General features: G+C 33.9%; 2 protein-coding genes across 4 annotated transcripts in view; both read left to right on the plus strand.

Annotated features, from left to right (window-relative positions):
- Positions 1–5,535, plus strand: part of LOC111446451 (sister chromatid cohesion protein PDS5 homolog A) — a 12,832-nt gene extending 7,297 nt beyond the window's left edge. Inside the window, exons 13-24 of the mRNA XM_023085277.1 lie at positions 145–284; positions 1,145–1,271; positions 1,390–1,530; positions 1,677–1,736; positions 2,567–2,700; positions 3,091–3,208; positions 3,850–3,984; positions 4,087–4,283; positions 4,379–4,511; positions 4,614–4,727; positions 4,819–4,905; positions 4,993–5,535. Coding sequence (XP_022941045.1) covers positions 145–284; positions 1,145–1,271; positions 1,390–1,530; positions 1,677–1,736; positions 2,567–2,700; positions 3,091–3,208; positions 3,850–3,984; positions 4,087–4,283; positions 4,379–4,511; positions 4,614–4,727; positions 4,819–4,905; positions 4,993–5,175 — 1,569 coding nt within the window. The 3' untranslated portion in view covers positions 5,176–5,535. The remainder of the gene's footprint in view (positions 1–144; positions 285–1,144; positions 1,272–1,389; positions 1,531–1,676; positions 1,737–2,566; positions 2,701–3,090; positions 3,209–3,849; positions 3,985–4,086; positions 4,284–4,378; positions 4,512–4,613; positions 4,728–4,818; positions 4,906–4,992) is intronic.
- LOC111446452 (small glutamine-rich tetratricopeptide repeat-containing protein 2) lies at positions 5,283–15,299 on the plus strand. 3 transcript variants are annotated; one of them, XM_023085279.1, is made up of 12 exons: positions 5,283–5,300; positions 6,689–6,942; positions 7,259–7,518; positions 8,163–8,196; positions 10,921–11,057; positions 11,277–11,343; positions 11,643–11,735; positions 12,285–12,458; positions 12,644–12,690; positions 12,845–12,895; positions 13,564–13,944; positions 14,370–15,299. In XM_023085279.1, exons 2-11 carry the CDS (start codon positions 6,870–6,872, stop codon positions 13,933–13,935), a joined length of 1,308 nt encoding a protein of 435 aa, XP_022941047.1. In that variant the 5' UTR covers positions 5,283–5,300; positions 6,689–6,869; the 3' UTR covers positions 13,936–13,944; positions 14,370–15,299. The 3 variants fall into 3 exon arrangements, with proteins under 3 accessions (XP_022941047.1, XP_022941046.1, XP_022941048.1); XM_023085278.1 differs by lacking the exon at positions 14,370–15,299 and having other exon boundaries at positions 13,564–14,250; XM_023085280.1 differs by lacking the exons at positions 5,283–5,300; positions 14,370–15,299 and having other exon boundaries at positions 11,636–11,735; positions 12,295–12,458; positions 13,564–14,250.
- The last annotated feature ends 268 nt before the right edge of the window (positions 15,300–15,567 follow it).

Raw genomic sequence — 15,567 nt, forward strand, 5'->3', positions numbered from 1 at the left:
AAAAAAAAAAAAAAAAAAAAAAAAAAAAAAAAAAAAAAAAAAAAAAAAAAAAAAAAAAAGGAATGAAAGAAAAACATTGCTTTACAATAAACACACTCGAGGGGAGGACCTCGGTACTCAGTCAGCACGGCCATTTGATCGTAGGCTATTATCGGCATTTTCCCTTCACTCATCAGAGGCTTGGAAGGTCAACTGCTAAGGTTGTTGGAAGAAAGCAACCCAATAGATAGTAAGCTGATCGAAGTATTCTCAAAAGCAGGCCCTCACTTATCAATTGAACTCAGGTATTCACCATTTGCTGCTTACATGTTCATTACACGTCATTTTACTTTTCAAGTTAAAAAAACAATGAAAACTTCGAAGCTATAATGTTTGGCAGTGTTTTTGTACCTATTCTCCTTTCACTTCGTTGTTTAATACTTGTGTTTGATCTCGTTACTCTCCCTTCCCTAGTGCCAAATGCTTACCAACCATATGATGTTAATGTTTACGACAGTTTTATGGTTGACTTCTAAATCTTCTTCTCTCTTGTATTCTTTCATTTCTCTCTCATTTTCTTGATTAAAAAAAAATCTGTAATTTTTAAAATATTTATTGCAGACTTTGGAATCTCTTACAGTTAGATTAATATTATGTGACGTTGAGAAAGGCGTGGATGGCTTGCTTTATACAAGTATCTCCTTACTGGGAGAAACTTGAACCTTTTACTTCCAAGTTTAGAGTAGAATTGTAGGATGACTAATTTTATTTCTTGTTTGTTTCTGTCTACTAAAACCGGTAGATAATTGATATAAGACAAATGGTTGAAAGATGCATACTTGGTTGATAATTGTTTTAAGAAAACGTCTTATTAACTTTTTAACTTTTTTTTCTTGTTCGTGTACTTGTTTGAAGTCTTTAGTTGCTAGCTGTAAGCTTAGGATAATGTTTTTCGGTGGCTTGATGTTAGTTGGCTCATTTACGGCATTACGCTGAGATAAAAAGAATCTGAAACACTGAAGAGTCATAGTACTTAGACTCTTCTGTGTTTGGATGCACGAGTCTTTCGATGTGTATGAGTGCTGTGGTGCACATGAACTTCTGCATAGTTGGGGATGCAAAGTATCCTAAAATTTCCTTGTTTCTGTTTCCCTTCCCCTAATAGTGATGTATACCCATTTCTGGAGAGATTATGCTTGGAGGGTACTCGTGCTCAATCAAAGAGTGCTGTTTCTGCCATTGCAGCTTTAGCTGGTACTTCTGGGAATTTTTTGTTCTCTAAATTATGTAAGGTACGGACAAATATATTTTTGAGGCATTTCTATTCATATATTCTTTTTATAGTTTATTGGCATTCAGAAAAATAGCTTACGGAACCCTTCTCTCTCTCTCTTTTTTTTTTTTCTCCAGGAACTTGTTGATTCTCTACACAGGGGAATGAATCTCCCCACAATATTGCAATCTTTAGGTTGTATTGCAGAATATTCTGTTTCAACCTTTGATGATCATGATCTAGGGATCACACCTTATATATATGAAAAAATCCTCCAAGTAATTCTTACCAACTTCCTTTTTCGAGTTTACTTTTCTAAAATAATTATATGTATATCTGATCTTCCCTGCCAGTGCCTTCTAGTTTTGTTGATTTTTGCTTCCGCAAAATCTTTTTGACCGGTCTTTTAACCTTACTCATGAAGGTGGACCTATCAGATAATTTCAATACATTAGACGGGGATAGCAATTCTTGCGATTTAAAGGTAAACCCCTATGGAGACTCGGGTTTCATTTATTTTTCAGTCTATTAAGTTGCGATTTTCACCTGTTTTGTACATTAATCTTAGACGGGCATTGGAGGAATTTGTATGAGGGAAAGACAAGACATCAACCCTTTGAACGAGAGTGGTTATTATAGAAAGTTACTCCATGTACCTTGTAACAAAAGAATGAAATAGTTACCTGAAAACAAAATATTGAAAGGCACCATAAGGAATCCAACAATAAATTGATCTCTCTCATATCTCTATTCTTTTTATAAGACAACCACACATTTTCAAATTTGAATTGGGTTGGATCTACCAAAAAGAACTAATCTCGGACTGTGGGGAAGTCATCCAAAGTAGCCTTCATTGTCCTTGAATCTCTAGAGTCGTGAAACCAGCCATCCACTTCCGAAATCAGTAAATACAGGACATGGAGAATCCCTCAAATTAGACCAAGAGAAATGACTGTTGGACGCGGGAATTTCAATTTATGATCTTCAATAGTCCTCATGCTTCTAGAAAATGTACCATTAAAGGATTTTTCCATGGATCTCTCAATGACGTTGACCAATAAAAAGAAATTTTATCATTGGCAAACTTCTTTTTGAAGGAAACTAAGTCAAATTAATTCAATATCTCAGATAAGACCGTTTCTTGCAATTTAAATTGATTTTGTTGTGGCAGTAGTCCTACTTAATAGACATTGAATTCACGTAATGTGAGATACGCTGTGTTCTTGAATAATTAGAGGCTACTAGTCCTACTTGGTGGCCTACTGATGATTTTTCTCCATTTTTGTAGAGTTATTCTTTCTTTTTTCTTTGCAGATTTATGGGCTGAAAACAATCGTTAAGAGTTTTTTGCCACATCAAGGAACTCCTAGAAGAAATGTTGATGAGTTTCTGAAAATTTTATTAGGGATGCTGAACGCGTGTGAACCTTCTGTTGGGAACATCCCTACGTATGTATTTAAGTGCATTGATAGATAAAACTTGTTTTAAAAAATTTTCCGGATCATACAAGATTCCTACAGCAGTTGTTCCTTGTTAAGTTTTACTGATCTATAATCTTTGGTTTGAAGCTGCAATATTGTCAACCTTCTGAAGATTGCATGATTTGTTGCTATTCAATTAATATTTTTCTGGACTACTGCACATTTTTCCCCATTGTTGAATTCTTTTCTAAACTTTTTTTTTTTTGCGTTCCTACTTTCAAGAGAATACACTGTTCTTTTATTTTCTCAATCAAGATTGGTATTTTTTTTTTATATTTTCCCTAAGCCTTATGTTACCTTAGTCGCTAATAAAAATATACTAGGGCATTATTTACTTCTGGAGATTTTATGATACAGTGATAGTGATCAAGCTCGAATCAGATTAGCTGCTGCAAAATCAGTTCTTCGTCTTGCCAAAAGATGGGATTCACAAATTACACCGGAGATTTTCCGTTTTGCAATCTTGATGGCAAAGGTACATTTGTTTGGTTGCTGTGGTCATAAATCTGCTTAGAAACAGATGAACGTGAATCATAAGAAAACTGGGAGCTCTTATGCAAACAGTGTGGATTCATAATTGATTAAACTAAGGACATGACTAATTGTGACTGGAGGATGAGAGACCCTAGACTGAAAATACAGGCAACCTTTATTCTATAAGTATTGATGGCAGTACGTCATGTTATTGTTAATTTTATGCTGATGATTGTAATTAATTTTTTTACCCAAAGATTTAAGCGCTTTATTTTGTAGTTTTGTTCAAAAGGCTACTGTAAGTTATCTCCTTAGTAGTATTGATATAAAGAAAGGTAGGAATGTCCTCAGGCCATAGAAAAGGATTACCAACCTATTTGAGGTCGGTAAGCTCTCCTTCCTCATCTAACTTTCACTAGCACAAATCAGAATGAGGAAAAGTGGAAGTATTCTTTAAGAAAAAGGACTAATCGAGAATTTTTTCCTTGATATGCTTTTTATGAAGTTTAGTTAAAATGTGTATATAGTGGATGTCATTCGGTTCAGCCTGTTTCATCTTCATATATTTCTGCATATGGATGTTAGTCTTCCAAGAGACCCCTTTATAACCACCTGGTACTTTTATTTACTGCTCCATTTCAGGACTCCTCTTCTTTGGTTAGAAGGCTATTTATTGACAAAGCACGCAAGTTACTAAAGGAGCAGGCTATACCTACTCGATATGCTTGTGTTTTTGCATTTTGGATCTCAGATAGCTTGAAGGATCTTCAGGATGATGTATGTCTATTTCTGTCAATTATGCAGCAGTGTTATGCTTAGGTACCTTTGCTATATGGTTCTATGATTCATATTCTGATGATACACTTCATTTCATTTCAGTCACTCAAATATATGGCAGAATTTATTGAGCAATATAGGAAGATAGCTCAGATTCATCAAAATTCTGTGGGTCAAGGTGGATCAGTGACCTTTGTTCCAGCGTATATAGTAGTATTCTTGATATATATTCTAGCTCATGATTCAGGCTTCCCGCATACAGTCTGTCAAGATGAAAATGAATATGCTCAATTTTGTAGGTAAATGTGCCTTCTGTTTGAATCATTGTTGATGTTAAAACTTTTCCTCCATAATATCAATTGGTGTCTCTGCTTGGAACATGCTCTTTTTGCAGCCCCCTCCTATTTACGTTGCAGATGTTAGTCAATGCAGATGTAAATGTTGCAAAGGATACCGTTCTGTATTTGCACAGTATTTTTCGTGCCATTAAGAGGGTTGAGGATGCTGTGGATGTTGAAACATCACCTGTGAGAGTTTGTAGTAATTCATTTATATTATCACTGGCCTTTGTCATCACACAATTTCATCAGCTGAAAGCTTTTCCTTTTCTTTTATCTCTTTAATTTCAGAAGTTACACATTTTAGCGGACATTGGTCTCTCTTTTGTAACTGCTCCAAATTATTCCGGAGTCTCCCTATCATGTGCCCCAAGGCAGATTTTGCTGCCATTATCACTATATAGAGTGAGTTTGCCAAAGAAAATTAACTTGTTGTGTGCTTGAGGATACGATCTCAAATGGACATTTAACATATGATTATTACCCTTCTTTCCAGGTAAATTCCAGGCAGCTTTCTCAACATGCTTTGGATGAATGTTTTATTGGAAGAGTTATTAAGACATTTCAATCTCAGTTCATTTTGGTATGCATCTACTGTTGTTCTTTATTCTTTACCGATTATCTTATGAGTTCCATATGATTTGTGATTTGTCCTTTTGTTGCATGAAAGCCCACTATCAACCCATGTTCCTCAATAAGCATGAAAGCTTGTAAGCAAGTTGAAGCCATTTCCTCTAGAGCAACGAAGATCAATAAAACTGTGAATCAGGAGGCTATCGTTGGACGGAGGCGAAAACGGGCTGTCTCTCCAACAATGTCCTCATCAATTGAGTTGCGGGAGAGTTCTTCTTGAAGAAAGAAAGCTGTGTTGAGGAGTGGTGAATGATATGATAACGTGAATATGTTTGTATCTAATAAATCTTCTTGCTCATTTTCAGGTTGTTGGAAGTATCAAATACGAGCATTTGCTGTCTTGAGGTACTGGTTTCCTACCCTAACCATTGTTTAGAGGGTTATGAAAATGGTAGTGTTTGGTGATTATAGGAATGAACACTTTGGATTAAGTTAAAAAGTAAAAAATTAGCTCAACTGTGATCCAACTGCATCCAATCTTTGGCTTGTTTGAACCCTTTCCACATGTACATATTGGAGAAAAGTGTCTCTGTATAGAAAAGCTCAAGTAACAATTTTGGATACTTACTGCATTGTTCAAGTAACGGCTTTCTAATTTCTTCTTTCTTTTTTATTTTATTTTAGTGACATGCATACATACATACATACATGCATGCATGCATACATACATGCGCACATGTACATATACACACATATAGACATACATACTTATATTGATTGGTTCTTACAGTTCCAAGTTTTTCGTTAAAGCAGTTTCTTTATGTTTTTTGGTAGTAATTTCTGCTAGTTTAATTTTTCTAGAATTAAATTAATATGTTTCTGTAAAAACAAATTTTAAATACATTACATTTATTTATTAGATGTTATTTTAATTCATTAACCATTTTTCTAGTTGGGTTTTAGTTTAACTATTAGACTTTAAAAATGTTCGTGTTCAAAAAAAAAAAAAAAAAAAATCATATGCATTCAATAACTTATATAACATAATAGTTGAATTTTAGACTGAAAAAAAAACAAAATAATAGTTGACAACCTAAATTTATTTTATTCCTAAATTTTACCTAATTTTATTTTTAAATAAATATTTGATCTTAATAGTATTGATATTACTTGAGTGAAATAAGCTGAATATTATTTTATTATCATTCTATATTTCTATTTTATGCCTAATAATTAATGTAACGAAATTTACTTATAATATGTACATAATAATATACATGTATTATTGATTAAGGGTTGAAATCACTTATTCATTGTGAAAAAAAACCTAATATAAGTATTTAAAGTATAAAAAAAATAAAACAATTATATATCTAAAAATAATTTAGAAAAATATAACTTTTTTTTCTCTCTATTACCGCATTTATTATATATCTAAAAGAATATATATATTACCTATGTAATAATATAAATGAAAATTGGAATGAATAGTCAAAATATGCTATGCTTATTACCATTTTGAAAGCGACTCAAATAGTTAGAATAATTAAAACTTTTATTGTATTCAAAATCAAATTTTATGAAATTACCATTTTTAATCAATAATATATATATCTATATATATATTCCACGTAATTTTCTTAATAAAAAATTATATATTCCACGTGAACTTCACGGAAGGTACATGTCGGTTTTTTTTTGTTTTTTTTATTATTACTTTTTTTTAATGGTGTATTTCGGTTCTATTGCCACGTGGAATTGGAAATTACCGCCGCAGCTTTTTTAATCTCCAGGACCAGCAGAAGGTTGCCACTTCTGAGCTTCTCAACTCCCTCAAGACTTCTGCAACTCCGACCATTCCAAGTCCCATCACCGCCTTTTGCCTCACAGCTCCATTCTAGGTTTTCAGGCGGAGCCGAGCTCTCGTTAACTGTGTTCAGACGGTTCGCGCCTTCTTATCATGTGCGCTTGCCCATGGCTAACTTGAGGACCGACTCTCCCGTCGCTTGTCGCATCGTTCGTGCCTTTCTTGACTTTCTTAACTCTGGTATCTGCTTTTCTCCCTTTTCACGATCGTTTATGTTCCTGTAATGTTGTAGTTGAGCAGTTTTCGACGCTCTTCAGTAGGTTTTTCTTCTGCTAATGATTTAGCGCGATTGCGGAGTAGGTTTTTTATGATAGATTTTCGATGCTGAATTACTGGAATGTATTGTGTCGTGTCGAATTTGTGTACATTAGGCAATTTTAGTGGAGTGAAGCGATGTGTTGTATTAAGTGATGTTCGTTACTACTTTGATGTTTGTTTTAGGGTTTCCATTAAGCAATTCTAATTCGTTATCTTATCATATTTGTTTTGTGCACAGTGGAGCCAGGTCCAGGTGTTGATGTTGAGGGCATTGAGGTAGCAAAACAATGTTTAGAACAAGTGTTTAAAGTTCAGTCTCCTGCTGCCGGCGAGTTAGCGGAATTCAATTCGCTAGTAGGCATTTTTAGTTCAACGGAATCTTTTCAGCGTTCTGGAACTAATTCATCTGTTGATAATGGAGCCGTTCCGATGGAACATTGCAGTTCTCTCAATGTGAATGATTCTGGCGCCAATTTGTCAAAGTCATCAAGACCTCAGGTCAGCTAGCCTTGCGGTTTTCTGTTCATGAAAATTTCAGCAATATTAAGTCATTAATTCTCTGTGCTAATTTCCATGTCTTCATATACGCTTTGAATTCCATGCCATTTGTGTGTATAAAAATAATTTGTGAAGTTTATCATCGTTAGGTCAGCATTGAAATATGTCGCATTGGTATTTCAATCTGTAAACATGGTCAAATGTGTAGCCAGAATGAGATTATCTGCAGTGCGTTTTTCATTTCAACATTTTGAGCCAAAAGTAGAAGTGAAACGTACATCCCGGAATTTCAAAATAGTGTTCATTAAGGCCTGATTGTAAGGTCTGCATGCCCCGATTGTAAGGTCTGAATTTGATCCCATCTCCTCTTGATTGATCTTGTGTAGTAATTTTCATTTTCTTTTTTCTTTTTCTTGGAATAGGTTCTCTGTTTAGTCTACTTTTAGAAAGTAAGAAATGATGTTGCTAAGTAATGTTGTTCGGCACTTCAAAGCATCCAAATTATATAATTTTATGTACACTCATAAATGTTTTTATTAGTGTTCGTGTTTGTTTGAAAATGTTTTGAATTCAATCAATTATAACTTATCTGATTGTCTTATTTGATTGTTGAGTTTTGATTTTCTCTCTCTCAATTAATCCAGGGGGATGATTGTTCAAGAGAATCTCATCCCTTAGGTATGTTTTCTCCTCTTTTTTTTTTTTTTCTGTTCCTTGTATACCTTTGTCTTTGATATATATATACACATATTATATGTAATTTTAGCTGTATTCATAGAAAATAGAAACTACACATCAGCATCCCACTCTTATTACCTCTTATTCTTCAAGATTCCCTCTTAGGTTTCAAGGGTTGTAGAAAAGTTGTGAACCTTAGTTGAAGTACCTTAAAGCAGTAGAAGGATCATGCTTGGTGAATTCGGAATTTTGAAGCATTGTCTCTCAGTCTAGATATATATGCATCATTTGTGTTTGGTATGTGGAAAAAAAAAAAAAGGAATTTGACTTAGATCTAGAACTGACTTTGCAATTACACATGGAAAGTAGGTCTTTTTCATGGTTTAATTACTAAATGTTTATGCTCAATATGAAAATGGGAGCCTGCAAAATGTAGTAATTGTAGCTGTTGGAGATTTCGTCTGAAAATTTTGTTTCACCTCTCTATTTTGCTAATTGTAACGCAGGGAACAATAGTGGTAGAAAAGATGGTGACAAAATTGCACTTAGAAGTACAAGTTTTCACTTGTTTGGTCACCATCCATAAGACTAACTGCAATGACCACTGGACCAGGTTCAAACTAAATCAAAACTGCAAGTTTACATGAAAAAAAAAAAAAAAAAGAAAAAGAAAAAGAAAAAGAAAAAGAAACTATGCTCAAGTTGCTAACTTGTGACTAATTGGTGGCGATTGCAATGATATATGACAATTTTACTTGGAATTGATGAAGGAAAGAAACATAAGCGCTTTTTAAAAAGAAAGAAACAAAAAAAAAAAAAACAAGAAACAAGAACTTCTTCAAAGATAATTTTTAATTTGGAGTGGCTAAATCTTTTGTCGTCTTCGGATTTCCATTATAATTTCCCATTCCATATATTTACATTTTTTTTTTGTTTATCCTATATTTTATTACCTCCTTATTTGATATAAAGGTTTGCTTTCTTTGAGCTTTGGAGGAGCTAAGGCATCATTTGATAATAATCTTGTTTTAAGTTTTTTGTTTTAAAAAATTAGATTTATTTCCTCTCAATTGTTTTAGTTTTTTGTCTTTTACCATTTTACAAATATATTTGAATTATAAACCAAATTTAAAAAATGATAACTGGTTTTTAAAGGCTACTTATCTTTTTGTCTTTAAATTTTGACTTCTTTTTTGTGATCCCTCATGCCCGAGATTCATATCAGGATTTGGAATCCGGATTTGGCACCAGATGACCTCGACATTTTCCTACATCTCTTATGACCATGTCACGTACGTGTTTTGAATTACTTTTAAAAGTGGAGACTATCCCTACAAACTAACAGAGATTTTTTTAGCATCCTTTATCTTTCACTCACATGTTTTTTAGGAAAATTTCTAAGATGTAACCCAACATAGAATAGTTCCAAGCTAAGCGCACTTGAATTTGAAGTTTCTATGATTAAGCAATTGAAAAGGAAGGTGCACTTTGTTGGTATAGGTAGTGACTTTCAATTCTTTTAAGCTTTTTTTAACCATCATATTCTTAGAATCACTTTCATTCGAATGTAATCTTGGTTCATTAATGTACTCCTTTACTTGTGTGTCACATGCCCACTAGCTTCCATATTAGTTCGTTTTTGAACTATATCCTATTGGAAGTGGCCTCACTCTGATACTATATGTAACACCTCATGTCTAAGATTTAGATCAGAGTTTGGAATCCATATTTTTCACTTGATGGTCCTAGTATTTCTATGTAGCCCCCATAAGATGATACTAAGAGGGAAGACTGCCCCCACATATAATTGCTCCAAGCTAAGCATGCTTAGTTTTGGAGTTTCTATGAGTCACGAAAAAAAGATGTGCCTTGTTAGTATAGGTAGTGATTTTCAATTCTTTTAATTATTTCTTATCTATCGTATCCTTAGAATCACTCTCATTCTGATGTGGTCTCGATTTATTCATGTACCCTTCATTTACTCAGACGTCACACTTTTATAAAATAGATAACAACTCAAAGAAATGCATGAATGGAAATAGCATTTATAATTTAAATTTTTAAAAGCATAAAATAAAAAACAAAATAGCTGTGGAAGGAGGCCTAAATAATTGTGATTTTGTTGCAGGAAGAGGAAGGTGTTTTGTTTCCTCTTATCATAATGATGATTTTCTTTGTAATAGGGCCCATGAATTGTTCGTGATTAACCTTTGTTTTTCTCTCACGTAATTTTACTATGAGATTCATGGGTCAAGTCAATTTAATTTTTATTCAAAATTCCAAAGGAAGCATTATCCTTTGTTTCATGGAGACAGTATTGCAAGAGCTTCTAGTAGGAGGAAGAATTATTTTTAAATGTTCGCTTTCAGAACTTTGTTGGATTAATTGGGTTGAAAGAATCGAGTCTCCTTGAAGAAAAGGAGGGATGGCTTGACACCTTGTATTCTAGAGGATTGGTCTTTCTAAAGTTTTTTTTCCTCGATTGTCAGTCCTTTCTTTTTCTTCTTTGAAAGAGGGATTCCTTTTCCTTTTCTAATAGGAATTTTGAAAAGGGATTTTTGATGCTCTTCTTTTTGTATGTTCCTCTTTTTTTTAAAAAAAGATATTATAAAAATATTTTTCTGTAAAAGAATTGTGTAGGATTGTATATGTTGAATCAATTAAATTGGTGGTTTGGATTCTTTTTTCTTTTCATTTTTTCTGCGTTGGTCAACATTTTTGCAGGAGTATTGCAAGATGAACTTTTTGGGCAATTTGTTCTTGCACTTGAAAAACTTCGATATTTTAGGACCTCAGCAGATGGGAGGGATGATCCTGACCAACTCGAGCGAGCAACTCGTTTGTTTCATGATGCTCTTGGAGTATGATTTTTTTTGTTCTTTTGTTGCTTCAGATGAATTTTTATCTCTGTGTGTGCCTTATCTCAGCATCTGTTGCTAGATATTCTTAATGCAGTTAGTAACTTATCTGCTACTGGTTCATTGCCTCATAGAACGTTCTCTTACTTTTGAAGAGTACCCTTCCCTTTCTCTTCCCTTGCTTCCTTGGATAATCCTTAACCAAATTTCTCATTGCTTCAGGAAATGGAAAGATCTGGATGCACCGAAATTAATCACAAAAACCTGGCTGAGTCCTTGAAGTCCCTTGGTATCACAACTCCTAAGAAATAATTTTTAGCCTGTTCTATTTTATCGTATGATTTCCTGTCCTTCCGCACATTCATTTAATATGGTAAAGGTAATAATTGGTTACCTTCGCACAAATGTATCGTTTAGATACTTCGCTTTTTATTATTTAGACGTACTCTTCATGCTTACATTTATCCTTTATTTGATAAAATAAGACATTATTTTTGCAGTCTAATTGATCTTCCAATCTCTCTTTTTATAGGCCCAGCTCACTGAAAGGTTCTAATATGGAAAAATATGTTCTGTTTTAGGTAACAGGGCTATGCAGTCAAAACTATACTCCGACGCAATTGAGTTGTATAGCTGTGCAATTGCACTATGTGAAAATAATGCCATTTACTACTGTAACAGGTAGAATTCTGTTATATCATAAAGAGCATTAATACGAATTGCAATAGAGTATCTAATCGTGCTAGTTAAGGAATTTCTTTTTCTTCTATATGTATGAGATAAGAACTAATTCACTCATACATTCACTTTTCTGAGTTATGCAGATTAGTTTGCCACCCTTGTAAACTGAATGTTTTGAAAAAAAATAAATGCTATCATTAGTTATATGAGAAACTTAACATTTGTCAAATTTTCGTAAAAATGATTTATGGATGATTAAGATCCTGGACATACCTAGGCTTCTCCTACCGCTCTTTCAATATTCCATATTATCCAAATATTTTGATATTAAATATTGTCGAATCACAAATGCACAGACAAAAAATTTGTATGAACGTAAAAATGTATCGGCTCACAACCATTATCTTTATAACTACTTTGTCCTTGGTTTACTTGGCTCTTTTGTCAATTTTTAATTTCATTGAAATGTATGGAAGACAGATTCATTGTTGTTATTTTCCTCACCCAATTTTGTATTGATGGATTTTTTTTCAATGTCAAAAAAATTAAAACTCCTTAGGGCAGCTGCTTACACTCAAATCCAAAAATACTCTGAAGCAACAAGAGACTCTTTGAAATCCATTGAAATTGACCCAAATTATAGCAAGGCATATAGTCGTCTGGGCTTGGCTTTATATGACCAGGGGAGCTATCGTGATGCTATTGATAAAGGATTTATGAAAGGTTGGTGAGACTTCGAACATTAAACCCCATGCAGTGCATTAGGCTAATTAAACTTATGTTCAATTGTGAAAGTATTTGTAGAGAACTATATGTATTTGGAACTGATTAGGTCTTCTTTTTTGCACATACTATGTTTTTTATTACCCATATCGAATGCATTTTAAAATGCCAGCTTTAATGTGCAGCCTTGCAGTTGGATCCAAACAATGAAGCTGTCAGGGAAAATATTCGAGTTAATACACTGTGACTTCTATTCTTTCATATTTCTCAATACTGAAAGCTTCATTTCGTTAAATTAAACAATGCATTGACTTTCACCACCAGAACTGATTTTTCTATTACTGTAACACTATTATTGTTTGAAAATGTTTTATTTCAACTCGTAGGTAGCTGAACAGAAGTTAAAGGAAGCACAGCGACAAACTCACCATGAGCAGGTACAATGTACTTTATTTTCTCATGAAACAAACGATCCCTTCACCAAGGATTGTTGGTTCTCAAACTTGTAATAGAAGCTAGTAAGTTCAAGGAAGCCATTGATTGCTCCTCCTATGAGTTGTGGTACAAATATTTGGATTTTGAAGTGCGAAATAGGCCACTTCCTACGGATGGTATAATTTAAGCATTGTAACCACCTAATATAATTGACGGCCCTAGAATGAAAATGATCTCGATCTCTTCCAAATTCAAGATAAAAAAAAAAAAAAATGTTGCCATGTTTTTGTCTATGCCAACTCCTATTCATTGTGTTGCTCTCTCAGAATCCTACTACTTTACTAGTTCTCTCTTAATAATCAACATTATCTAGTGGTCATGGGTCAGAATTCTTGAAGTCCAGAGTAAATTGTTTTTCCGTAATGATCAAGTATGTAATATCTTTCTGTGGCCATATAAGAGTGCTGGAAAATTTACTTCATTAATGTGATGTGAATGAAATGGCTTCAGGAACCAAAAGTGCTATTGTTCAGCCACTTGAAGTTAGTAGAAATGTTGCAAATGCGATCCAATTTGAATATGTAATGAGCAGTAGCCTGCTAATTTTTGCTTGCTCATCCTTCTGCTCACTTCACTACAATTTATCTTCCATGGATTTAATTCTATGCAGGGTTCATCCAGTCGAAGTCAAGAATCCCAATACCAGCAGTCTAGTGGAGCGTCAAGGAATGACAGCCCATCACCTCCCTTCCCTTCTATGCCCTTTAATGGCACTTTACCTTCCGAAATCTCAAACATATTCATGAACATGGCTGCTAACCATGGGCAACATACCGGAGTCGGGGGAGAAGAGAACAGAAGCGGAAATGGATCAGCAGATGATCCAAGAACAAATATGGATGCAAATTTCAGTTTCAGCGTTGGAGATGGAATGCCACAGGATCTCAATGGTGCTTTGAGATCTATGATGCAGATGTTCACCGGAGCAGCCTCCGGTGCAAATCCTCAGGATAACATCAATAGAAGACCCCCACAAGGCTGAAACCTTCAGGTCGGTATATTGTTGCGCAAAGTTCCCTCTATTTGACTTTTTTCTTTTTTATTCAGTTGACTTCGATTTCCTTTATATCTTATAGGCATGAATCTTTGAATTAAAAAACTAGGGGGCCTTGAACAGATTCACCCTTCAAATAAATACGCTAGTTCTTGTCTTTATTAAAGAAAAAAAGCTAGTGAATGGTTGTTCTTAGGTTCGGTCAATGGCCGAAAAATGAACAGATTATTCCATTTCCTGTTATTTTTGTGATGTTCCATCTTAGAAGTGAATTCGATATTTTTGTCCAAGTCAATTCCTTAACTCGGCCTCTGTCTCGATTATTCTTTTTATTATATGCAATTCTGACCAAATCGATATGGGCTAGATCGATGCAAGCCGAGTATAATATAACATTTTCATTTTATTATTTCAAAGCACAGATGTTTAGCCAAATTCGAGGGTCAATTGCCATGTGTTCTGCTTATGATCGAAACACTGGCCGAGGCAAAGGGACCATTGTCAAGGTGACCTTTCAAATCTTATCTGATTACATGATTATCTTTTATTTAAGCTTAGGGATTAAGGAACTCTAGAAGGCTCGTACATTTAGACTAGAACAATTGCATTTATTTAGATTGACATTTTGATATTTGGAGTCTGGATTTTTAAGTATTTTTAAAAATTATACTAAATGAAAATTGAACTCTAAATTTAGGAATAAAAGTGTAACATTTTGAAAATTAAATGAAAATTATACTCAGAGTTTTAGGACTAAAAAAGAATGAAGTTCTAACAGCCTCCCAAGTGTTTTCTTGGATCAGTAATGCTGGTGCATTATTAAAATCCAAATCAATTGCATGCAGTTTTTATTTTCTACCCACATAACCTTTTAAATAGGTACTGTGTCTATTGTTTCAAACATAAATAAATGAATACATACTTGTTTGTTCTCTTCTATAGTTGAAACATGTAGTAACGTAAAATAGTTAATTGATATGGTTGAAATAGTTGAACTAAGCTCAAATTAGCCATGAAATAGTTGACATCTGTTGCAGTATGTTCAAATGAAACTGTAGTTTCTCTCTCTTTACTTTCAAATGGGGTCAGAACAAGGTTAGATTTTGGCTCCTCTAAACACTTGTCTGTTTGTTTAAGTGTCGTCTACATGCGTTCAACCTTGGTTGGTTCAACTTGATTTGACAAGGCCAAAGCTGGGTTTTGAGTCGTCAGTGTAGTAATCTTTATTTCGAGCCCAATTTTGCTCACGTGTTCAATTTTGGCATTGTCTTCCTCTTCTCTAATTTCTTCACTGCTTATACAACTTACCCTGGACCAAATTATTCCAAATAGATAGAGTCATCTCGTTGACACTGGTATATTGCATGCTACAAACACTCTGTTGCTTATGTTATAAAAGTATTACAATCTTCGGGTTAGAATGTGGTCTAAGTACATATAATTATCTTCAAGTTAGAATGTGGTCTATGTTGAGGATTATTGGGAGTGAGTCCTACATTGGTTAATTTAGTGGAAGATCATGAGTTTATAAGCGAGGAAAATACTATCTCTATTGGTACGAGGTCTTTTTAGGAAACCCAAAGTAAAATCATGAGAGTTTATGCTGAAAGTGGAAAATAT

Source organism: Cucurbita moschata, unplaced genomic scaffold, assembly GCF_002738365.1.
Source record: "Cucurbita moschata cultivar Rifu unplaced genomic scaffold, Cmos_1.0 Cmo_Scf00008, whole genome shotgun sequence".
In the NCBI taxonomy this organism is placed as follows: domain Eukaryota; kingdom Viridiplantae; phylum Streptophyta; class Magnoliopsida; order Cucurbitales; family Cucurbitaceae; genus Cucurbita; species Cucurbita moschata.

Coding starts and splice junctions, on each gene's coding strand:
- LOC111446452 (XM_023085279.1), top strand. CDS start 6,870: ATGGCTAACTTGAGGACCGACTCTCCCGTCGCTTGTCGCATCGTTCGT. Junction 8,197..10,920: donor AAGAGAATCTCATCCCTTAG/GTATGTTTTCTC, acceptor ACATTTTTGCAG/GAGTATTGCAAGATGAACTT. Junction 11,058..11,276: donor TGTTTCATGATGCTCTTGGA/GTATGATTTTTT, acceptor TCATTGCTTCAG/GAAATGGAAAGATCTGGATG.